The sequence below is a fragment of the Aquarana catesbeiana genome, linkage group LG05, assembly GCF_042186555.1.
Source record: "Aquarana catesbeiana isolate 2022-GZ linkage group LG05, ASM4218655v1, whole genome shotgun sequence".
Classification (NCBI taxonomy): domain Eukaryota; kingdom Metazoa; phylum Chordata; class Amphibia; order Anura; family Ranidae; genus Aquarana; species Aquarana catesbeiana.
Window position 1 is genome coordinate 119,342,001 of NC_133328.1, and position 26,310 is coordinate 119,368,310.

General features: G+C 43.8%; 1 protein-coding gene across 8 annotated transcripts in view; it reads left to right on the plus strand.

Annotated features, from left to right (window-relative positions):
• The window catches only part of PALS2 (protein associated with LIN7 2, MAGUK p55 family member), a 387,134-nt gene that overhangs the window by 146,987 nt on the left and 213,837 nt on the right, over positions 1-26,310 (plus strand). For 6 of the 8 annotated variants that reach the window (XM_073630119.1, XM_073630114.1, XM_073630115.1 and 3 more), the window contains one exon: positions 14,540-14,692. The exons of the other annotated variants lie outside the window; for them this stretch is intronic. In XM_073630119.1, the coding sequence (XP_073486220.1) occupies positions 14,540-14,692 (153 nt within the window). The remainder of the gene's footprint in view (positions 1-14,539; positions 14,693-26,310) is intronic. 8 annotated transcript variants of the gene reach the window in all.

Genomic DNA, 26,310 nt, shown 5'->3' on the forward strand with positions numbered 1-26,310 from the left:
AAACCCATACGAATAATTCTCCCCCCCAAGTATGAGACGAGGCTCTGTCTTGAGGTTTAAACAGGACTGACTCTCTTTATTTTGAGATCTCCCACAAATATATACCGCAGGATGAAAATACAATCTCTCACCAGAAGCCTAATTAACATGAGCTAATTATCTAATCCTTTAGTCAGCCTAAGTGACTCAGAGACATGACCTTTAGGACAGACTTCGTGTCTCCTAGCTCACCGACTATACAATACACATTATCTTACATCTCAATACAATTGCAGGGTTAATTAGCTCACTGGATGAAAAAACTCTTTAGAAGCTGTGACAAGTCATACTAGACTAATTTACATTATAGCATTATATGTGTCACACGTTTTGCAGTACTGTCGCACATCCTGGTTAAAATTGGGCCAGAAGAAATTCTGTGTAATTCTATGGGCTGTGCGACGGGACCCTAGATGTCCTGCTAGTGGTACATCATGCCCGATTCGCAGAATCTCCAGCTGCTATTTCTTAGGTACCACCAGCTGTCGTTTCTGCTAAGGGGCTTTATTTCCCGGGGATGGCTTAGGGATCCTATACAGTCTATCCCCCACCCATTCATAAATCTCCCCATCTATTCCCCTTTCCTGAGTATCTGCCTTAGCCCTATACTTGTGTAAGGTCGAGTCCTCCCGGGATTCCCTCCCGAATGCCTCTGGGGTATCCCAGCATAGGGGAGTCTGATCTAAGGTACATGTTGTGGAAGATAGTCTTACCTGGGTCTCAGCAGCAAGCGGGCCGGTTCCAACAGCATGGGTCTGGGCATTGGGTTGGCTTCAGTGGGGCCCATTGGGGCATAAGCAGAAATGAAGGGGGCCAAATCATTCCCCAGTAGTACATCTGCTGGCAAATCCTTCATCACCCCCACATTCACATGCCCCGAACCAACCCCCCAATCCAGGTGAACACGGGCAACGGGTAGCTGGAAAACAGTGCCTCCTGCAACCCTAATGGCTACAGTGTCTCCGGTGTGTTGGCTCTCTGGGATGAGGTTCTTCTGTAGTAGGGTCATGGTGGCGCCAGTATCACGTAGGCCATTGGCTACATTTCCATTAACCTGGACAGTCTGCCTGTGTTGCTGCCTGTTGTCCTGGTTAGCTGCTTGTACTGGATCAGCCTCGTGCAGGACGCCCCAATGTTCTTCCTCCTCAATGCAGTGAGCCGCAGGCATGGATGTGCGGGGATTCCCTCCTGCTGGCTTTCTCCATGCCTGGGACTGCCTGGCTGGATTCAACGGACAGTCTGGCTTTTTGTGCCCTAGCTGTTTACATCTAAAACACCTGATGGGTTGTGAGTAGTCCTGGTATTTGAACCTGGGCTGCTGAGAATTAAGTGGCTGCTGGAGGTGGTGCTGTAGGGCGGTACGACTGTGGTTGCTAGGCGCCAGCTGGAGGGGATGCCACTGATCGATAATCCACCCGAGCTGTTGTCTTGACCACCGGGTTATCCAGTTTGTGGGCGTCTGTGTGTTTTCGTCTGCCAGGCAAGGTGCAGTCCCGGACCCACTCTGACTTCTGGCGACAGCTTGTCAAAGAAGTGCTCCAGCAGGAACAGCTGCAGCACCTCTTCCCCGTATACTGCTTGGCATCCATCGACCCAGTGGGATGCCGTGCGTTGTAGGGGGCATGCCCACTCGGTATTCGAGTCTCCAGTCTGCTTGCTCGTCTCTCGGAACTGCCTCCGGTATGCCTCTGGTGTGACGGCATACCTGGCCAAAAGTGCTTCTTTTACCAGCCCATAGTTCATAATCTCCTCCTCTGGAATGGCCCTGAATGCTTCACTGGCCCGGCCGGACAATTTCCCAGACAAAATGGTAACCCATTCCTCTGTGGGCACCCGGTGTAGGGCACATTGCCGTTCAAAATTGGCAAGGTACTCATCAATCTCCCCTTCTGCTTCGATGAAATTTTTAAAAACAGCAAAATGTACCTTTCTCCTTTCAGTTGGTGCTGCTGTGATTCCTGCTGCTGCAGCACCTCTTTGCTGTAGCCAATTTGCCTCCACAGCCGCTATAACTCGGTCTATGATGTCTGCTGTAGGGTTAGGGCCATAATGTGCCAGTCTTATGTGAACAGCCCGATCAAAACTTGCCTCTTCGGGTGTCCTGTCTGTTATGCTGGGCCTTTCAGTTATGTTGGGTCTTTCGGCTCTATCCATTTCGACAAGTTCTGTGATAATGTCCCTCTTCTTACGGTTGGCCAGTCGGCCCCGGTTCTCCAGTAAGTCCTTGAGGGTAGAGCGCTTTAGCCGTTCATAATCCTTTAGACAGCCTAGGTGACTCAGAGACATGACCTTTAGGACAGACTTCATGTCTCCTAGCTCACCGACTATATGATACACATTTTCATACATCTCAATACAATTGCAGGGCTAATTAGCACACTGTATGAAAAGACTCCTTTAGAAGCTCTGACAAGTCATACTAGACTAATTTACATTATAGCAGACACAGACAGAGACAGGTGGCTGGAATTGACATCAGCATCTCCTAACAGTATTTTGTCCCAGCATTATGAATCGGCCACTATTTCTAATATGGCAGATACAGAGTACATTATTTTCTTGGTCACCCTGCACCCAAAAGTGACTCCCGTCACACCCTGCCTGGCATGAATCCCGTTTGGTCAGGGTGAACCAACGCCGTGATAACTGTGTTGAGTCGATTAGTCAGAATTTTGGCCAATATTTTTGCGTCAACGTTTTTAAGGGAGATAGGCCGGTATGATAAGCAGAGGGAAGAGTTCTTCCCTTGTTTTGGAATCACTATGATGACTGCCTCACCCATAGGGTCCGGAAGGGATTGTAATTTCGCCGCTCTGGTTATCGCGTGGAGCCTGACAGTCAAGACGTCTGGGTATTGCTTATAAAATTCTACGGGTATACCTTCTGGGCCAGGGGTTTTGCCCGGCTACATAATTTTGAGTGCCTTAATTGTTTCCTCGATCGTAATGGCCTTGTCCAGCTCCCCCTATACTTATCAGTTAGGTCAGGGATGTCGACAAGTACTGTCTAGGTAGGTTGACAGTTCGTCCCCACTATAATCCACCTTAGAAGAGTAGAGAGTCCTATAGTATTCAATAAAGCAGCCATTGATCTCCTCCGGTGTGTACAGGAGATCCCCGCCAGGCCCGAGGATGTGGGGAATACCAGTCCCCCCGGATTGTTCCATGGAAAGCCAAATTGACAGTTTGCCCGACCTTTCCCCCTGTTCAAATATACGTTGGGATTGTGCAAGCAGTGAACGAGGTGCGGATCCCTGGCAGGGTCTGCAGTCGGATATAGTGTTGGGGGTCCTTAGAGCTTACATACAACATATCTTGCACAGCAGCTGTTGACTCAGCCCTAGTCAAGGCGGACCTTCTCTCTTTCCTAACTTTAATTATGAGAAGAAGGAAGAGTTTTTGTGACTTTAAATGAGGTACTAGGGGTCATTCAAGCCACCTCCTCCATCCTGGTTCAATATTTAGAAAAAGAAAAGCAGAGGGCGGGACTTTACATGAGACACACGGAAGCAAATGCATAGATTGGGTAAAAAACAGGCTTTAATAAATTCAAATAGTCATATATTCACATATTTATACACGTAGCTATATATTAATATTTTATATTTCATTAAGATATACATTCCAACAAGGAAACATTTCAAATACATGGAGAACTTGATACCTGAAGTACATACATAGTATATAATTGGTGACACATTGAAGTGTCACTTAGCGGGGATAATAAAGCGGAGAAATGAGTCAAGATGGAACGTCCGTACATGATTGATAATTGGTACACATATCCGTAGTTGTAAGCTCTACGTGTTTCGGGACCTTATAGCCACTCATCTGGAGCAAAAACCGTAGTGATCACTTATAGATAGGGAAGACAACCATATTTTGAATAGTCTAGAAAAGAGGTGGGCAAATGTAAAATATGAAAATCCCACATATAGTGGGGATGGAAAGTATTCAGACCCCCTTACATTTTTCACTCTTTGTTATATTGCAGCCATTTGCTAAAATCATTTAAGTTCATTTTTTGTCCTCAATAATGTACATACAGCACTCCATATTGACAGAAAAACACAGAATTGTTGACATTTTTGCAGATTTATTAAAAAAGAAAAACTGAAATATCACATGGTCCTAAGTATTCAGACCCTTTGCTCAGTATTTAGTAGAAGCACCCTTTTGACCTAATATAGCCATGAGTCTTTTTGGGAAAGATGCAACAAGTTTTTCATACCTGGATTTGAGGATCCTCTGCCGTTCCTCCTTGCAGATCCTCTCCAGTTCTGTCAGGTTGGATGGTAAACGTTGGTGGACAGCCATTTTTAGGTCTCTCCAGAGATGCTCAATTGGGTTTAACCCTTTCATGACTAAGCCTATTTTTGAAATTTGGTGTTTACAAGTTAAAATCCATATTTTTTGCTAGAAAATTACTTAGAACCCCCAAACATTATATATATTTTTTTAGCAAAGAATCTAGAGAATAAAATAACGATTGTTGCAATATTTTTTATCACACGGTATTTGTGCAGCGGTGTTTTAAACGCAAATTTTTGGAAAAGTGACACTTTCATGAATTTTAAAAAATCCAAACAGTAAAGTTACCCCAATTTTTTTGTATAATGTGAAAGATGATGTTACGCCGAGTAAATAGATACCAAACATGTCATGCTTTATAATTGCACGCACTCGTGGAATGGCGACGAACTACGGTACCTTTGAATTTCCATAGGCGACGCTTTAAAAAATTTTTACGGTTACCAGGTTTGAGCTACAGAGGAGGTCTAGGGCTAGAATTATTGCTCTCGCTCTGACGATCGCGGCGATACCTCACATGTGTGGTTTGAACACCGTTTACATATGCGGGCGCGACTTCCGTATGCGTTTTCTTCGCTGCGCGAGCTCGCGGGGACAGGGGCACTTTAAAAAAAATTTTTTTTTTTTTTATTTAATTTATTTATTTTTGTACTTTATAAATTGTGTTTAAATTTTTTTTTTTTTTTTTTTACTTTTATTGCTGTCACAAGCAATGTAAACATCCCTTGTGACAGTAATATGTGGTGACAGGTACTCTTTATGGAGGGATGGGGGGTCTAAAAGACCCCCCATCCCTCCTTTACACTTCAAAGTATTCAGATCGCCGAAAACGGCGATTCTGAATACTGTGTACTTTTTTAAATTCGGCGCCATTGGCAGCCGAGTAAACGGGAAGTGACATCATGACGTCGCTTCCGCATTTACAAGAAGAAGGCTGGAACGAAGCCGCTCGCAGCTTCGTTCCAGTCCGCCCCCAGCCGCCGAAGGCAGCGGAACGGACACCGGGCCTCCCGATCGCACGGGAGGCCCGGTAACAGCGGCGGGAGGCGGCGGGAGGGGGGGGGGATGTCCCCTCCCGCTCCTCCGGTATAACAACCGAGCAGCTTTTAGCCGCATCGGTTGTTATATACGGGTAGCCGATCGCCCGCTGAAAACAACGGTACCGGGATGATGCCTGCAGCTGCGGGCATCATCCCGGTATAACCCCGGAAAGCCGAGGACGCATATATGCGTTCGGTCGGCGGGAAGGGGTTAAGTCAGGGCTCTGGCTGGGCCATTCAAGAACAGTCACGGAGTTGTTGTGAAGCCACTCCTTCATTATTTTAGCTGTGTGCTTAGGGTCATTGTCTTGTTGGAAGGTAAACCTTCGGCCCAGTCTGAGGTCCTGAGCACTCTGGAGAAGGTTTTCGTCCAGGATATCCCTGTACTTGGCTGCAATCATCTTTCCCTCGATTGCAACCAGTCGTCCTGTCCCTGCAGCTGAAAAACACCCCCACAGCATGATGCTGCCACCACCATGCTTTACTGTTGGGACTGTATTGGACAGGTGATGAGCAGTGCCTGGTTTTCTCCACACATACCGCTTAGAATAAAGGCCAAAAAGTTCTATCTTGGTCTCATCAGACCAGAGAATCTTATTTCTCACCATCTTGGAGTCCTTCAGGTTTGTTTTTTTTTTTTTTAGCAAACTCTATGCAGGCTTTCATGTGTCTTGCACTGAGGAGAGGCTTCAGTCGGGCCACTCTTCCATAAAGCCCCGACTGGTGGAGGGCTGCAGTGATGGTTGACTTTCTACAACTTTCTCCCATCTCCCGACTGCATGTCTGGAGCTCAGCCGCAGAGATCTTTGGGTTCTTCTTTACCTCTCTCACCAAGGCTCTCTGCCCCCGATAGCTCAGTTTGGCCGGACGGACAGCTCTAGGAAGGGTTCTGGTCGTCCCAAACGTCTTCCATTTAAGGATTATGGAGGCCACTGTGCTCCTAGGAACCTTAAGTGCAGCAGAATTTTTTTTGTAACCTAGGCCTGATCTGTGCCTTGCCACAATTCTGTCTCTGAGCTCTTCAGGCAGGTCCTTTGACCTCATGATTCTCATTTGCTCTGACATGCACTGTGAGGTCTTATATAGACAGGTGTGTGGCTTTCCTAATCAAGTCCAATCAGTATAATCAAACACAGCTGGACTCAAATGAAGGTGTAGAACCATCTCAAGGATGATCAGAAGAAATGGACAGCACCTGAGTTAAATATATGATTGTCACAGCAAAGGGTCTGAATACTTAGGACCATGTGATATTTCAGTTTTTCTTTTTTAATAAATCTGCAAAAATGTCAACAATTCTGTGTTTTTCTGTCAATATGGGGTGCTGTGTGTTCATTAATGAGGACAAAAAATGAGCTTAAATGATTTTAACAAATGGCTGCGATATAACAGAGTAAAAAATGTAAGGGGGTCTGAATACTTTCCATCCCCGCTGTATGTACATTTGACCCACAGACTTACATATGTATCTGCACAATGGTGGCGCAGCCATGAGGGTCAAGCCAGCCAAAGATGCCACACCCCGGAGCTGAGGGAGCAAGTCCGGGCAACAGCTGTTAACACAAACAGCGCCCCGAGTGGGTCAAGGTGTAGAAAGTGATGCTTGTGTGAGCTATTGGGGCCACCCCATTTAGGGGTTGTTTGTGAAGGGCGGACATGGGGGAAGAACAAATCGGGGAGTGCAGGATTATACCATGGACCTCTCAGTGGATGCGGCGTCCGGACCCCTAACAGGCATGGGCAATACATGTGCAATGCTGACATAGAAATCAAGGCAACCAATATTAGTACATTAAAACATCTTAAACAAGAACTGAAACACAGAGACAAAAACAGACCTGCCCAGAAGGGGCAACCAACCCCCCCCCCCCCCCCACGCGCTCATTCCCCCAGAACTGGATAGAGCTTCCATCCCCAAGTCCCAACTCAGCTCGCAGGCTGCAAGAGGGGGGCCTGTGCAAGAGGCAAGCTGGACCCCTCTGGATCTCATGCAGGGGGGGCCTCTTGTGCGTGGCAATGCTCCACGAGATGCTCCTCCGCCAGTGACTGGAGCACTGCTAGGTTCTCGTAAAGGGCCCCGTATCGAGGCAAGAGGAATAAACAGACATTACATCCCATAGTAGTGATTTAGTAATCAACTTGGGAAACATGAGTGGTGAAAAGTAGTCCTCCATAGAACCGGTGGGTAAAAGACTGGCAAATGAGCAAGTCTCCTGATCCCTTCAGGGGCTCGTATCTTAGGTTGCAGAGAACAAAACTAAAAACTGTGATGTAAAAACTGAAGGGGAGAGGGCCCCAAATGTGAACAAGTCCAGAACCGGGCCACATGGATCTTCCCCATGACCTGTTCCCTGGGTCCGCAAAACATAGCTCAGGAGGGGGGTTTCAAAGGCGCAGTTGGTCGGTCATCAGTGTCAGGGAGGAAGAGAGGAACTGGGGGGGACAATGACCGATCAACCAGGGAAGCCTCCATCAGGCAAGAGGAAAGTGCAAATAAGGGGGGTGGCAGCAGAGTTAAGGCCACAGGCATAACTGACATCATTCAGGATGCTCCAGACCCAGTGCAAATGAAGGGGGGAAGTAGTGTACTCAGTCTGCCAGGTCAGAGATGTGGCGGAAGGGAATCCAGCCAAGTGGAGGCCTTTCTCGGTGACTGGAAGAAGCGGAATGATTCCCCTGTCCTGGACACGAAGGCGCGCTTGAAAGAGGACGCTGTAGCGAATGTTACGGGCTCTCATCGCTGCTTTCACTGCATCCAACGACTTTCGTTGCTTCTGCGTCTCAACTGAATAGTTGGGGAATATCATCAATTTGGCGTTATGGAGCCGCAAATCTCCTTGTACTCTGGAGGCACGGAGAACTTCATCCCGGTCTCGGAAGTTCAGCATGTGGAGGATAAATGTTCTGGGGGGGGGCCCGGGAGGACCGGGCTTAGGCAGGACGCAGTGGGCCCTCTCCACAGTGTACTGAGGGGAGAAGCGGCATCAGGGAGGAGGCCTCGAAGCATGTCCTCCACAAATCCAGTCGGTTTCCCCCTTGGTCCCCTGAGGCAGGCCGATGATTCGGAGTTTGTTCCAAGTTTTGACATCCTCCGCGTGGTATTTAAGTGCCTTGACTCTGGTGTGGAGGGGGCGGAGGGCTGCCGAATGTTCCACGACCTCGTCCTCTGTAAGGCTAATCCTCTGCTCCCTCTCTGTAACTCTGGAGCGGAGCTTGTCCAGATCTTGATAGATGAGGCCTACATCCATCTGCACCGCCTCGATCTTGGCAGTGAGGGTCGATTGGCATGTTGCTATGGCCGCCATCACTTCCGCCAGCCAGGGCGGCCTAGACTCAGTTGCCTCCATGATGGGGGTCTGTGAGGCCTCCTCTAGTTGGGGGAACTTAATCCGTTTTCCCCTACCGGACTGTGTTCGGGAGGATCTGTGCCTCACCCGGGTGTTAGCAAGAGGTAAGTCGAGGGGTTAGCCCCGGTGGAAACAGGATTGCTGGGAGAAAGCCGGCGGAGCTCATGGAGAGTGTGACCACTCACGTCGCCATCTTGGACACACCCCATACATTTCATCTTTAGTAATCTTCTATATATTCCGGTTCTAGGGATAGCCATTGTTCTGAGGAGGGCAGCAAGACCTTTGACATTCCATATTCTATCCAAAGGGTTGGCTATACCACTTACTCATTGACTAAGCTCCCAAGCGCAGGAGGTTGTGTTGAACTGTTCTGTGACTGCTTTACTGGCAATATTAGTTAAAACAGTAGTAAACCAAAAAATAAAATAAAAAATTGGTCCCCTGCAAGTTAAAGGCATAATGTGCTAGTATGCACCACATACTAGCACATTATGAAAGACTTACCTGTGAAACGGATCCCTCCAGTGGTGCGCTGTTGCTGCTGACAGATATTCCATCTTGACCCTGTCTTCCTGCTGGGTTTGTGTGCTTCGGCAGTTTAAATTTCCATGTGGCGATGATGTTACTCCTGCGCATGCATGCGGGAGTCATGGTCGCGGCACAGCACTCTCAATGCATGGCACACTAGAGTGCCTGGACTGATGGCAGTCTCCGCCTCTCAGCGAGCTGCTGAGATGACCGCTCCCCGCCCCTCCACAGCTCAGTGAGCATGGAGGAGCAGAGCAGAAGAGATCCTGACTCCAATCAGCAGCTCTCCGCTCAGAAAGGTGAGAGAACCGAGCCATCGGCGGTGTTCGGTGGCTTGGTTCTCAGTGAAGAGGCGGCGGGGGACAGATGCAGCATTGGTCTGATGCTGCATCCACCTAGGTAAGCATGAATAGGGGTTGATTTCTGCTTAAACTTTTATTCATGAATATATTTAATAATTTTTCATGTTTAGGAGTTTTTTTCCACTGAAGCACATTAGTGTGTTTTGCACATATTTGCCAGCACACTGGGGAGAAAATATATTATTTACATACTGTATATTTATATAGGATTTATTTTCTGATATAGCAGCATTGCACTTAAAGTGGTTGTAAAGGCAGAAGGTTTTCTATCTTAATGCATTCTATGCATATATAAAGACACAATGCTGTAGGTGCTTAAATGTGCTAGAATTAAAGAGTAACTCCACTTTTGTTGAGAAAAAAGCATTCCCCCTCTGGGTGATCAATGTACATTGCCAGGGTTTTAACAAACTTTGTTGCCGATTCCTACCTTTTTGTTATTTTGAAGAAATAGCGGTGTGTCCTTGTGCAAACTTAATGTGTATGGGAATGATTTTATAATTATCAGGTGCTGTGCTTGCAGGGTTCCAATGAGGAAAGTTGCAGGGTCTGCATCCCTTTAGATGTAATTTCACTTTGGGAGTATCTCACCAAAAGTGACATTTTTGTTGCAAGGGATGCTCAAAATCTGATTTGTATCTTAGTGCAGACTTCTGGGAAAATCAGTGAGCCAATCGCACAAGCAGGAAATTACTTTTCTGGGGCGCCTTCTGTACTCCATCTGTGTAAAGAACACTTCCAGGTTGCCATATTGCTTTGCTTTTTACTGAAAATTACAGCGCTGCAGATTGAGAAGGAAAGGTTTAAGAACATTCAACTACAGTATGACTTTTTGTCACAATTGTATATGCTATATTTGTTTTTGCTATTTTCTTTCCACAAAAGTGCAGTTACCCTTTAACCACCTCAATACAGTGCATTTTCGCCCCCTTCCTGCCCAAGCCATTTTTCAGCTTTCAGCGCTGTCGCACTTTGAATGACAATTGCGCGGTCATACAACACTGTACCCAAATGAAATTGTTATCATTTTTTCCCCCACAAATAGAGCTTTCTTTTAGTGGTATTTGATCACCTCTGCGGTTTTTATTTTTTGCGCTATAAACAAAAGAAGAGTGACAAGTTTTAAAAAAAACACAATTTTTACCTTTTGCGATAATAAATATCCAATTTTTTTTTCTTTAAAACAAATTTTTTCTCAGTTTAGGCCGATATGTATTCTTGTACATATTTTTGGTAAAAAAAAACGCAATAAGCGTATATAGATTGGTTTGCGCAAAAGTTATAGCGTCTACAAAATAGGGGATAGATTTATAACATTTTTATTTTTTTAAATTTTTTTACTAGTAATGGCGGCGATCTGCGATTTTTAGCGTGACTGCGATATTGCGGCGGGCACATCGGACACTTTTGACACATATTTGGGACCATTCACATTTATACAGCAATCCGTGCTATAAAAATGCATTGATTACTGTATAAATGTGACAGGCAGGGAAGGGGTTAACACTAGGTGGTGATCGAGGGGTTAACTGTGTTGCTAGGGAGTGATTCTAACTGTAGGGGTCGGGGACTCACTAGGGGAGGAGACCGATCAGTGTTCCTCTGTACTGGGAACACGCCATCAGTCTCCTCTCCTCTGACAGGACCGTGGATCTGTGTGTTTACACACACAGATCCACGGTCCTGCTGTGTTACTGGTAATTGCGGGTGCCCGGCGGACATCCCGGCCGCCGAGCACGCGCACCGGGTGCCTAGTGACACAGCGCGCGCGCCCCCTGGTGGCCTAGGAAAGCGAGGACGTCATATGACGCCCGCCCGCCACGAGAGCTGCGCCGCCTGGCCGTCAAGCAGTTAAGGTTGGCTGTATGGTGGCAAAGCACTGTGTACAGTTTAGCTAGGTCACTGCTTAATACTGAACTCATCGTCTACAGCAGATAGGAAGAAGGCGGCCGAAATAAGCATTAACTCTACAAGGACGCTAGTTAAGATGCATTTTTGCCCCAGGTGAAATTTACTCATTAACAACCATTTAATATTTTAAAATTCTCTACCTGTGATTGTATAGTAGTTAAAGGGGTTGTAAAGGCAGAAGGTTTTTTTTTTATCTTATGTGCCTAATGTGTGCAGCAGCCTCCCCTCAACACCCCTAATAAATACCTGAACCCATCTTTATCCATTGATTTTGCTGGAGTGTCTTGGCCATCCGGGATTCCCCCCTCCTCATTGGCTGAGACAGCAGCGCCACACTATTGGCTCCCGCTGCTGTCAATCAAAGTCAGTCAGCCAATGAGAGAGAGGGCGTGGGTCTCTGTCTGAATGGACACTGTAAGCTTGTGGCTCGGCTCGGGTGCTCCCATGGCAAGCTGCTTGCTGTGGGGGCACTCAACAGGAAGGAGGGACCAGGAGCGCCAAAGAGGGACCTGAGAAGAGGAGGATCTAAGCTGCTCTGTGCAAAACCACTACACAGAGCAGGTAAGTATAACATGTTTTTATTTTTAATTTAAAAAAAATTGGCTTCACAATCACTTTAAAACAGATCTTCAGGCAAATAACAAACTAAGTGTAAGTGCAAAGGGGTATAATAAAGCAATTAAGATGTTTTGTTAAATAAAATGTGTCGTAAGAACGTTTTATTCAAATTTTTCATTTATTCTAAATATCCACTAGTTTTTGGGAACATCTTACCTGTAGGAGTGTACCACTTTGTTCACCATAACAAGAGTGGTTTCAAATAGTGGCTGTGATTTCATTAATACTATGCTGCACATGATTTATGTACTGTCTAAATGTATTTTGCTTGACATAGTCAATTCTGTGTCCGATTTTTACTTTTTGTACAATTTAAAATTAAATTTTTATATATTCAACTTGTTTGCGCCTAATTGGAGTTTTTGCCTTTTAAAGTCCCACCAGAGGTTCTATTTTTTTGTTCTGTGATTCATATTAGGGATGTGGGCAAATTCTCCTGTACCCCACTAAAGTTGAACTATTCTATCTTCCCTGTAGGAGGAGCAAAAGCCAGAGTTATGCATGGATAGAGTATACTGTAACATAAAAAAGCATTAATCTAGAACCTTCAAAAAGTCCCTTACCTTCCCTATCAATACTATGGCTCATACATATTATAGTCGTTTAATGTAACAAAATAGGAGCCCGTCTGTATTGAATATGGGTCTTGCCATTGCCGATATGCTTTTAAAGGTGCTTAGTTACTACAGTGCCTTTTTGCCAAAGAGTCTATAATTTACAAAACTCATATTATGCATATGCTTATCTAGTTGGTTTACTTTCAGCGTTCATATTTCTCTTTTGATAAGGTACCTTTTAAATGTTTTGGACTGATATACTTCTAAATGCATCTGAATTTTAAAATAAGGCACGTTGGCTTAATCAAACGTGGCCCAATACTCAATTGTTAGTTTAAAACTATGATAATAGTTGCGATGGGGGAATGAAAGGGAACTATTTTAGCATTTTCATTCATATTTATGCATTCATCCCTAACATAGGTAAGTTTTGAAGTTGTCTAAATGGGCAAAATAACAATGTCTCTTTAAAGTGTATGTCATCCCAACATATCATGATTGGGATATGTGGCTGTGTTACCATGTTCTATATAAAAAGTATCCTGTTCTTTGTGCTCCATTCAGGTTCCTGTTGCCATGCCCCCCCCCCCCCCCCCCAACTTCTCTATGCACCCTGTGCATATGAGAACACTTCTGTTTTACCCCAAGCTGTTTTACAGATCACTAAACTGTTCTGCATTTTGGAGTGGACTGAATGGCTTAAAGCATTACACATTATCTTAACAAATAATTGACAATAAAAGTCCTGAGCTATGCTAAGGGGTAGACCCCCAACAAATAACTTTTAATTTGCTCTCTTTTGGTTTGTTTAAAGGCACTATATAAACCTTTCTACCTGCAATATGTGGCTTTACCAGCATGGCAAACATGAGGTATGCCGCATGGCAATGCACAGGTTAATGCTTGACCCCTATCTAGTATAAAGCCGGCCATAGACTGTTCAAATCTGCTGAACCGGCCGAGATTCAAACCATGTCTGGGCAGGCTGATTTTACCCAGGTTGATTGATCAATCAACTTGGGTACAACTACCCTGTCAGATTTTTTTATGCAATTATTGTCAGCGGCTATAGCCGTTAGCAATAATCACTGTTCTCCTGGCTGGGATGGCTCCCATTCAACCTCCTGCTGGGAGAACCCAATCGCTCTGCAGGAGTGATTCCCCCATCAATACTGACTGTGTTGATGGAGGAATTGAGTGATTTTCTTTCCTGCAACTCGTGGTAGTCTGGTCCTATGGTGACAACTTTGGTCCTCCATTGATACAGTATGGTGGGAAAGCATTGTCACCTTATGAAAGGAAGTGTGTAACTGGCAGGCTCACCAACTTAAAATAAAGCAAAAAAAAAAAAATTGAAAAGGGCTAATTCAGCTACCGGTTTGAAGGACTGACAGGTTGTAATATTTTAAATTTTTGTTCCTGGGCTTAGGTCTGCTTTAAATACACACTAATGGCCCGTACACACGTTTCGAAAATTGGACGGAAAATACCGCTTTCGACGCGATCGTACAATAATCGGATCGTTGGTACAGAGCTTTCCAGAGCTGATCACGACAGTTCATTCGATTATTATTCAATCAGACAAGCACGAAAATTGTCCTTGTACGATACCAGCACAGTTGTCTTCCGAAAATACAATACAAATACGTTACAACACATGACATCACTTCCGATTTTTTTTTGTTTCTGTCGTGCGAAAATTTTCGTGACTTCAGTAACTTATTAGATTGAGCGAAAGAAGTTGGACGATCTGTTCGATTTTCGGATCGTGTGTATGGGCCATTACTCATAACTTCAAATGTTTACCACTTTGTTTTGTTGCAGGCACATGAACGACTAGAAGATACTAAGCTAGAAGCAGTTGGGGAAAATAATGTGGAACTTGTACATGAAATTCTTGAAGACATTAGTCCTTTAGCTCATGAAGATAAAACTGTTGAAGAATTAGTTAATATACTTAAAGAACCTCATTTTCAGGTGTGTGTGAATTTTTCTCTCTCACATATATATAATTTTCTTTTTTTCTTGAAAGTAGAAAAAATATCGTCTGAAAAACCTAAATGAATGTCTTGTAGCCTGTTTGAATTTTTATGACAACACAAACAATTTAAAAAAAAAAAAGTCAGCAACTACAAATACTGCAGCTGCTGACTTTTAAAATAAGGACACTTACCTGTACAGGGCGCCCGCGATGTTGGCACCCGAGGCTGAACCGTCCCTCGATCCTCGGATGCTGCCGCCGCCATCTTTGGTAAGGAAATCAGGAAGTGAAGCCTTGCGGCTCCACAGCCTGGTTCTCTACTGCGCATGCGCGAGTCGCTCTGCGCAATCCGGATGGTCCCTGCTGTCTCTGGGATCCGTGTGTTTCCCAGTAGACGGGGGGGAGGGGGAAGAGGCGTATGCCCGGAAGTGGATGTAAATACCTGTATTATACAGGTATCTGCACCCCTCTCCCCCCTGAAAGGTGCCAAATGTGACACCGAAGGGGGGGAGGGTTCCGAAAAGCGGAGGTTCCATTTTTGTGTGAACCTCCACTTTAAGTTGGGTAGCTTTTACCATGGGTACTTGCTGAAGGCCCCTCCTATGTAAGAATACTTTTATGACTGGCTCCTGCTGCTGCACGGTCTTTTAAAATAACCCATAGTGCACTGGGAATCATGTATTAAAAGTTATAAAACAAAATCTAAATACAGATAAAAAAAATGCTGGAAAACTTAAGCTAAAATAGCATTAACCCAAAATCATTAAAGATTTCTCTGAAGATTCAGTACAGATACTATTTAAGTTTGGGATCACACTATTGCACAGCAGAAATACATAGAACCACACTATGTGCACATTCTGAATGACACCCCAACATGCTTAAGCAAAACACCTGCACTGTTGTGTGCAGCAATGCAAGTTAATGCACTACTATATCTCTGCGTTCTCAAAAAGGTGTGGATGCGGTTTTTGCTGTATTGGCAGCCCATTCAATATTAAAACAATGCATGTTAATATGCAAAGTAACTCACTGCTAAAGTGTGAACCCAGCCTGCAAACCATCATTTCTTTATCGTACATCATGGAACACAGAGCCTTAAGTAATTACTTAATGGGTTATGGGCCACCTTAGGGTATTGACACTGGTATTCCCAATACAGGAAGTTCACTCCCCTATATAACCCCTCCTCCTTCCAGGAGTACCTTGGTTTTTTCGCCAGTGTCTAAGGTGTTGGTCACGAGTGAAGATGTGCTTTGAGGAGCTCCAGGAGGGATCCATGCTGGATTTAAAAGACCTCCACAACCGGATCCTTCCATGCCACTGCGGCCACAGGATGGTACCCGGGCCTCGCATAGAAGAACAAGGTTTTGCCTGTAACGCTTCTCTTTGAGGGTTGGACCCTAGGAACCAGGACTCTTTTGGTCTTGCTACATTACCTAAAGTTGTCCTGAGGGGTGCTATGCAGGTCCAAAGGAGTGGAACCCCTATTAAGGGACCCGGTTTTTGAAGGTTTAACTAACGCTGCCCGCCGTGATGGGTGAAGTTTGGATCTGTCTGTTTTCAGCAGTATCCTGGAGTGAGGAAAGGGTAAGAGAAAAGCTTAGGAACTGCAAATTCCACCTATGCCTTTTCTTCCATATGTAACATTGTAATGCCTTAAAGTCTCCTCTAGAGGGAATAAGAATACACATACCCTTTCAATCTGTGCTACAACAGCGTGTGTCCTAGCAGCTGGAGGGGGTTCTTTATTTCCTCTCCCCCCAATTGGGGAAACTGAGTGGCTGGGGGTACATGTACTGTGGTACATTACACCGTGTAAGCAGTTTTGGGAGGCTGTCATTGCAGTGTGACAAGCACTAAAGGCTGATTCACAAACTGCTAAGTACCACCTGCCCCCCCCTCTCGAGGGGTGTGGGGCAGCTTTCTTAAATAAACATTTTTGTTTACTTGCCTATGCAAAGAAGCCAGCCTTTCTTAAAGGGAAGACAGAAACGCCGCATGGCAGCTGCAGCCTCCTCTCCTCCTTCTCCTTCTGGTCTGTGTCTCAGATCCGAATGCTGTGTTGTCCGCGTGCGGGCTGAGGTTTTACTTTTGAAAAGCGGAGCAGGGAGGGTCGATGGAAGGGGCGTGGCTAAAGTGGTCAGCGCTGTGTGCGGACTCGGTGTTCTTGTGAAAGCGCACAGGCAATCAGGTTTACACCTGAGAGGGCTTACAAGCTGATGCTCTTATAACTAAATGTGTCTACCAGAGCAGCTGAAGCAAGAGCTGCCACAGGACACAGGAGCACGTGAGGGGTGTACACAGGCATTTCCAGTATAGGAAAAGACATTATTGTTTAGCATCAGATTAATCTATGCAGACATTGTTTTTTCTTACTATTGCTCAGCAAATAAAACATTTCTTAAGGTGTCTCTGCTTTTGTGCTTAGCACTATGGCTTCCAAGGTTACTACTAAGGCACCAAAAGTTCCAGCCTCAGGAGCTGGGAACTCCAGTCATGCTCCACACTGTCATCCTCTCTGGAGATACCAGATATGGCAAGCCAGGGTCAGTCTTTGGAACCCATTGGTGGTGCAACTGCTTTTTACTCTTCAGCCCCTGTATACGTGACTGAAGATGCATTCTCCTCTGCCCTGCAGGGCTTTGAAGGAAGATTAGCGGCTTTAATTGCATCCTCCATCCAAGATGATAGGAAGTGTGCTAGATCCCTCTCTCCCATTCCAAACCCTTTACCAAGGGAACAGTGGGGACAGGATGAGGTATTACCCTCAGACGATCGAGAGGAAAAACAAGCCGATTATTCTTCCGTGGAGGAAACAGTTGATGATTCAGCTTTACAATCTGAGGTACAAATCCTTACGGAAATGGTTCGCGCCACTTTCATGCTACCACTAACAGAGTTAGCTGAAAGTCAGATTTCTTCCTTGGGTTCTTTGAAACCTTTACAGCCTTTGCATGTGTTTCCTGTCCATGCATTACTAGAAAAGCTTATTTATGCTGAATGGGATCATCTGGATAAGCATTTTCTCCCTCCAAAGAGATTCTCAGTTCTCTATCCCTTGGAGGAAAAAAATCACCAAAAAATGGAAGGTTCCAGCAGTTGACGCTGTGATTTCCAGTGTGAATAAAAGTTTAACTTGTCCAGTAGACAATGCGCAAATGCTTAAAGATCCAACAGATAAGAAGTTGGAATTCCTGTCAAAATCCTCTTTTTCCTTGGCAGGGCCTATTGCAGTTGCTGCAATAGGCATCTGTCAGTCTTAAAAGGACCAGTTCACAGAGGCTCTTAAAGAGGTCCCTGCACAACAGACCCGTGAGTTGGCTGCATTACCAAAGGCATTATGTTTTGCTGTAGACGCTATGAAAGATTCTATTCACCAGGCGTCCCGCCTTGTGCTAATACACATGCGTAGAACCCTTTGGTTAAAAAATTGGTCAGCCGAAGCATCTTGCAAAAAGCTTCTGACTAGTTTCTCTTTTCATGGGGAGCGACTATTTGGCGATGATTTGGATAAATACATCCAGACGATTTCTAGTGGAAAGAGTACTTTTTTTGCCAGTCAAGAGTATCAAAGTCCTTTGTTTAAACTGACTTTTTCTCCTGCACCAGGGGCATCTGCCTCTAGGCAATGGCGATGGCCTCCGTCATCAGACTCTAGAGGAAAACCTCAGGGTCAGACCCAGGCACAAAAGAAGACCTGGGGCCACAAATCTGCAAAGCAGAATACTAAAGCCTCATCATGAAGAGGCGTCCCCCCTCACCAGAGAGGGGGGGGGAGACTTCTGAAATACTCAGAAGTCTGGCAGAGGGAAATTCAGGACAGATGGGTTCTCTCCACAGTGTCTCTAGGATACATACTAGAATTTTGGAAGTTTCCACTGTCTCGTTTTCTGAGATCAAATGTTCCCAAGGATCCAGGGAGAAGGCAATCCCTGTTTCAAGCATTAGACCGATTTTTGGCTCAGGGGGTGATCATACAGTTCCCCACAGAAGAGCAAGGTTTGGGGTTTTATTCAAACCAAAACCAAATGGGGATATCAGATCCATTCTAGATCTAAGGAAAAAGAGAAAAGAGCGCACAAACAGGAACACCTATATATGATTGCGCAAGTGATACTGTGCATACAAAGTGAAAACTTTGTAGCGCATGTGTTAAATTACGTCCAAAAATTTATATATCAAAAGCAACTTTCAAAGTGAAAAATTAAGAGATATATAAGAATATATTAGGCATTATTAAAGTCTGTATAATGATATAGAAAAACAAAGTTCATATGTTCTCTAAATTCCAAAGAAGCATCAGGTCTTCAATCTGACATTCTGATGTAAGGCGTAATAACACAAACTGCTTACCAGATATGTAGGATCTCATATGATAGAGATCAAAAGCGCCTGTGCATTAGCCTGCCAGCAGACCCACAATCCACCTGTGGTGTTCTCACACGAAGGAATTATCCACCTGCTGAAAACAGACCATCAGAGAGGAAAGAAACTCACTCCCGGGATCGCTCTTCAGACTAATAAGGATCTAGAAAGTCTCATTTAGTAGGGAACAGAAGAGGGCTTCATGGTGTAGTATGTTCCAAGAAAAAATCTCTTTTATTTCAAACGGATGACACAAGCTTTACAACTATAAAAGCACAGCGATAAGAAACAGATTGAAACAGCCGCAGTACAAGCCAGCTGGCTGTTCAGTGTGATGACGTCACAGGATTATGCTCTACCCGACTCGTTTCACCATAGAAGGCATCAACTGGGAACGGAGATCATACCTGGACGTCAACACACCACGCTTAAATACCTCTCAGACAGGATAGACACCAGAAATAAGCATTTAGCTCATTCCAATCAGTGTCACCTATCCAGTCATATTCAAAATGACTAAAAACAATTAAAAATGTGATTTAATTTTTAAAAGAACATTAAAATATTAGGACTTATTGATAAGTCCAGCAAAATTTCATAACGAAAATAAAGAATAAAAGATGGGAATATTCAAACATGCATATATAAGAAAACACATGTAAATCAACTAGATCCGAACATAAAAAATTGTTAGACACTTCAGACTAGATCATTTTTATCCTCCCAGAAAAATGTGTATATATATAAAAAAGGAAATTGATAATCCATATACATATATATATATATATATATATATATATATATCTTTAAAAGAAAGGAAATTATATCAAAATATATATATATATATATATATATATATGCATATATGTATTCTTCCCAATCAAAAAATTGGAAAATATAATATTCAAAAAAGGGACTATAAACTGATTCAAAGGGATATAATAGATTCCACATTCAAAAGTCAAATAGTTTAAAAATACTAAAATTAAAGAGTATGTTTTTAAAATATAAAGATATTGTTCTTAGGTATTAACAATTGTTCCCTTTCCATGGTAGTAATTTTCTGCAAATCCTCTTCTATCCTCGTCATATCCCTTGTCAATGAAGCGATCTTTTAGAGTATTAGCTTGGACTTCAAAGCCCTCTACCCGTGAACAATTTCTTCTCACTCATTGGAATTGACCTTTGGGGATAGCTTTAAGCCAATTGGGATGATGGCAGCTATCCCTGGGAATGTACCCATTTCTATCCGTCGGTTTGAAAAATGTTTTAGTAAGAAGTCGCCCCTGGTCATTAAAGACCACCAAATCTAAAAAATTCACAGAAGTCAGACTGAAATCATAAGTAAGCTTGATATCCCATTGATTATTATTAATCATACTCATGAATGAATAGATTCTGAATCTCCTTTCCATAAAAAGGAGTCATCTATGTATCGACGCCAGAAAAGGAGGCGGGGACACTTCTAAGAAAAAATATGGTCATTTTCCCATAAGGCCATGAAAAGGTTGTCGAGGCTGGGAGCAAATTTAGCCCCCATCGCCACACCATTACATAAATATTTATTATCATAATAGAAATTATTGTGTTCCATAGTGAATTTTAACAATTAAGAATAAATTCTATAATGGGCTTCCCAATCGACCGATCCTTTTTTTTTTTTTTTTTTTCATCAAAAGGTTTTTATTCAAGAAACAAACAGTACAGTCAAATATGAAACACAGTACACTTTGTCCAAATAGTGGATTATTGAACATACGATCTATTATTACATTCGTCAATACATAAATATATCATCTGTTCATGTATCCTTTCAACATTGACTATTACGTTGATCTCACGCTGCGCCATATTGCTACCCTCCGCCATCCACCGCCCGCCACATGTATCCCTGTCTAGGTCTCCTCACATGAATGAGCATCCATTCGGATGTCCCAGTCGTCATTCCCTGCTCCTATACACCTCTCAACAGCCTCATATGTACTAGCTCCATGGGGCTGAGTCCTGGTGTGTCAAGCTAAGCGTCCCATAGTTTGCCAAATTTTCCAGGGTTCCCCCTGTGTTGGTATATGTATTTTTCCATTATGAGTGTTTTTCCCAGTCACAGCTGATTTCCAGCTCAAGAGGATTATTTTCCTGGCCTGGAACAATGCTCTGGCATACGCAACTCTAGTCACCTCCTCCCTTATCACCCCCTCCAGAACTCCCAGTAGGCAGCTGAGTGGGTCAAGTGGGAGATTTGTCTGGACCACTTGATTCAGTGTAACCAGCACCTCTGTCCAATATCTATGGAGTTTGGGGCAGCGCCAGAGAAGGTGAATTTTTTGTTTAATAAGTTTTTATTAAAGAAAAATATATAACAGAGATATAATTATAACTCAAAGTAGAAAATATTTCCATTTTAACAATAATAGCATAGTAAAAGAGAGACAGTACTCACATACCGTATTAGTTAGGAAAATTCCGTAATTGCCTCTAAATAGATACATAGAGTCAACGTACTAGCCGATTAGGCAGAGAGTATATATGTGAGTACCATATGTCGGGTGTAATTACATAAAAAGTATGATACATTGGTTTATTGAAAATAGACAATTGAAAGGCAAAAAGAAAAGGGGGGGAAATATAAAAGAGGAGGGAATAAAAGGAAAAAGGTGGGAAAGAAAGAGAAGGGAGGTGAAGGGATGCTGGCGTGCAGGGCCATGTACCGAAAGGAAGGTTGTATTAGCGAGGTGAACAACAATGCTAGGGGGCTAATTCTGATTGATTAGTTTAAGGGGTTTCGGTAATGAGATTTTTATATGAGGAAGTAGTCTGAAATTTTTTCCATGAGTCCCATATGAGGGAATGTTTTTGAGAGGTCCCTCTGAGGTCGTGGGTGATACTCTCCATGAGGTGTACGTTGTCAATCATGTGTAGCCAGTTTTTAGTAGAAGGAATTACTGGTTGACCCCATAAGGTGGGAATCAAGGCCTTGGCAGTGTTCAGGAGATGAGGAATAATTGAGCGTTTGTACGACCTTATGGGAGTTTTTGTAACATGGAAGAGGATAGCCCAGGGATCGTTTGGTATGTGAACGTCGGCAATCTGAAAGATCAGATCACGAATGGCATCCCAGTATGGACGGATAAATGGACAGAACCACCATATGTGTGCATGGGTAGCTCTGTTCCCACAGTTCCTCCAGCACATAGGGGAACTGGCAGGAAACATTTGGTGCATTCTAACTGGGGTGTAATGCCATCTAGTGAGCAACTTATAGTTGACCTCCGACATTTTTGAGGCTAGGGACGAGGTGTGGGCTAATTGTAAGATCCTATCCTTTTGAATATCCGTCAGGGGAAAATCAAATTCAGCTTCCCATTTAGTCAAGTAATGTGGGAATCCGGGATTTTGAAGAGCGATAAGGGCTTTATAAAATAGCGAAATGCTATGTAGGGGAGGGTCTTTTGGATAAAATATTGCTTCTATATCGTTTAAATCACTAACGCCCCTAAGTGGAGTAGCGAGAGAGCTTAGGAAGTGTTGTATCTGGTGGTATCTCCATTCATCTAGATACGTGACAGGTTTAGGGGCGAGGATCAAAGATAGTGGTTTTAGTACATTACCATTAAGAATATGGTGGAGCAAAAGAGGTTCTTCCAGTCTCCATGTCTTAAAACCTGAATCCAGAAGACCCGGCAAAAAGTATGTATGATTAAGGAGAGGTAATAGGGGGGAGTCATAAGCCCAAGAGAGTTTTTTATGTAAGGCGTCCCAGACATCTAAAGAGGATATGGTGAGAGTCGAGGTAGTGCGAGCAAGGTTTCTGTGGGATTTGGGTATCCAGGGAGCCACTGAGAGGTCCATGCCACTCAAGAAATACTCAATTTGTACCCATAACTTGGAGTTAAGAGCATATTTCCACCCAGCAAGCCTGGCCAATATAGTCGCTTGATAATATGCTTTGAAATTGGGAAGTGCCAGGCCACCTGAGCATTTGGAACGAAACAATGTCTCCCTGGATATTCTAGGATGTTTGTCCTTCCAGATAAAACGGGAAACCATGGATTGTAAGATAGAAAAAAACCCCACTGGAATATTCAATGGTAGCATTTGAAAAAGGAAGAGAATGCGAGGTAAAATATTCATTTTAATTATACTTACTTTCCCTAACCAGGTGTGAGACAGGTTGGACCAGTTTCGTAAGTCATTTCTGATCCTATTTAGCATGGGGATATAATTATATCGAAAAAGAGAGTGGAGCTTGGGGGTAAGATAAATGCCTAAGTATTTTATACATTTTTGTTCCCATCTAAATGGAAAGAGGGGTTTGAGCGAGAGGGCCTCAGACTTAGGGATGTTAATGTTTAAAATTTCCGATTTAGATAGGTTTATTTTGAAGTTGGAAATTGAGTGGAACGAGGAAAATTCAGACATCAAATTGGGGATCGAAGTACGTGGTTGTTGGATAAAAAATAGAACATCATCTGCATAGGCTGCATATTTGTGGGATTTGTTGCCTATTTGTATGCCTTTGATATTAGCATTGTTCCTAATTGTAGCCAAGAAGGGTTCTAAGGAAATAGCAAACAGGAGAGGGGAGAGAGGACATCCTTGTCTAGTTCCATTGTGTATAGCAAAGGGGTCACCCAACGTCCCATTAATTCTAATTTGAGCTGAGGGATCAGAGTATAGGGATGAGATACGGTGGAACATTTTAGGTCCTAGGCCAAAGTGGCGTAAGGTCAATTTAAGGTACTCCCAGTCCACCCTATCGAAAGCCTTCTCAGCATCCGTAGAAAGGAGTAGGGTGGGCTGGGAGCAGCGTTGTACATATTGAATTAAGGAGATTGCCCGAAGTGAATTATCTTTTGCTTCTCTAGAGGGTATGAAACCTGATTGGTCGGCCGAGATCCATTTGGGTATGAGGGGAAGTAAACGGTTGGCCATGACTTTGGCGAATAATTTAGTGTCAACGTTAATTAATGATATTGGTCTATAGCTGTTACACAGGGTAGGATCCTTATCTGGTTTGGGAATGACAGTGATGTGGGATAAAAGTGATTCTGGGCGTAGACCTGAAGAGTGAGAGATAGAGTTTGCATATGCAGAAAGGTGAGGAAGTAAGATGTCACTGAATGTTTTATAATAAAGAATAGTGAACCCGTCAGGTCCAGGGGCTTTACCGGAAGGGGAGGACTTTAATGCTGTTTGAAACTCCTCTACCGAGAAGTCTGCTTCCAATTCTTTAAGGACAGATATGGGTAATTTAGGAAGATTAGCCTCTGCCAAGTAGGAAAGCATACGATTCCGTCTCTCCTTATGAGGAAGAGAGGACAAATCGTTTTTGACGTTATACAGGTCCGAGTAGTAGTTTCTGAAGGCTTTAGCGATATCTGGAGTTGCATAAGCTAATGAACCTGACGGGAGTTTGATTTTGGGAATAAATGATTGGGATTGCTTATTCTTTATCGATCTAGCTAACCATCTGCTAGGTTTATTCCCCCATTCGTAGACTCTCTGTGACAGGCGTTGAAACTTTCGCTTGGTGTCTAAGTTAAGGAGGGATTTTAGTTCCTCTCGTTTAAGTGTGAGGGATTGGAGATGTGCAGTATGTAGAGATAGTTTATGTTGTTTATCAAGGGCCTCTATCTGTTGTAAAACCTGGACAATTTGTTGACCATGCTCCCTTTTCTTCCGAGCGCCAAGCTCAATGAGTCGGCCTCTGATAGTTGCCTTGTGAGCCTCCCACACAATAGAGGGGGAGGTATCAGAAGGTTTGTTTTCCTTGAAATACTGCGATAAGTGAGAGGCCAATATGGAAACCTCCACTTCATCAGAGAGAAGGGAGTCATTTAGCTTCCAATTGGTGGTGCGTCGGGGTAGGGAAGGCATGGTCAATGTCATCGAGACAGGTGCATGGTCTGAGATAGACGCGGTACCTATATGAGTAGAGTGTAGGAGAGGAAGGTGAAAGTGATCTAAGAAAATGTTGTCTATTCTAGAGTATGATTGATGCGTTGAGGAGTAATGTGAGAAATCCTTCTCCTTGGGATGAAGAAGGCGCCATACGTCCATTAATTGAAGATCAAGAAGCCGTTTTTTCACAAATTTCAGGCGTTTGAAGGAAATATTAGAGCGATTTTGTGACGTGTCAATAGAGGGATCTAGTGGCATGTTTATGTCCCCTGCTAGGATAGTAAGTCCTTTAGCAAAATGTGACAATTTAGTCAGTATATGGGATAAAAAGGTTGGTTGATTATGGTTCGGGCAATATATGTTTGCCAGAGTGCATTGAGTATTTCCAATAAAACCCCTAAGAAAAAGAAAACGACCATGATCATCTGCAAGCATTTCAGATAACCTAAAGGGCGCGTTTCTGCAAAAACCAATAGCTACCCCCTTAGCTTTATTAGTGTCCGATAGGCTGTAATACCACTGTGGAAAGTTAGGTGACGTTAGTTTAACGGATGTCGTGTGAGTTAAGTGGGTTTCCTGAAGAAAGGCAATGGAACATGTAGCTTGTTTCAGTTCCCGGTATACTTGGTGTCGCTTAGCAGCAACATTAAGACCCCTGACGTTATAGGATACTAGCTTTACCCTAGCCATATGGAAATAAGGTGTCAGCCTTCAAATAGATTAGCCAGGCACGCCAGCAGAGAGGAGAAGGTGGAGGAGGAGAGGGAAGAGAGAGTAAGTAAAGAGAGAGATGAAGAGGAAAGGAAAAGGATAAGCATATGTAGAAAATGTACATACAAATCAAAGAACCTGTGGGAGATGAATGAATGTCACGCAGAAATCTGCAGTGGTCCCGTTGGGGAAGGAGAGAGCGAAAGGCCATCCCAATCCCTGAGCAGGAATAGAATGAGGCAACTTTAGGGCCGTTCGCACTCGTCTATCCCAAAAGGAGATGGGGGCGAGGTTACGCTGTAAGGGGGAGGTAGCGAGGGGTGTGCGCTCCAGCAGCGCACGGCCTGTAGTAGAAACAAATTAACAGATAACTTGCTAATAGCAAGAAAACATTAAGTTCCAGTTAGAAGTATGGAAAACCGTACAAATAGTACAAATACAACAAGAATCAGTATGAACAACGTGCATCCTTCAGGTTATCAAAAATGTAAACCAGCTTAGGGCTAGAACCATATAATCCAAAAGGAAAAAAAAAAAAAAAAAAAAAAAAGGGAGAGAGGGAGATCAAACACCGGTCAGAGTAGCTTCGAGACCGCTTTAGCCAAAAATTGGCAGGTAGGAGTAGGAAAAACAT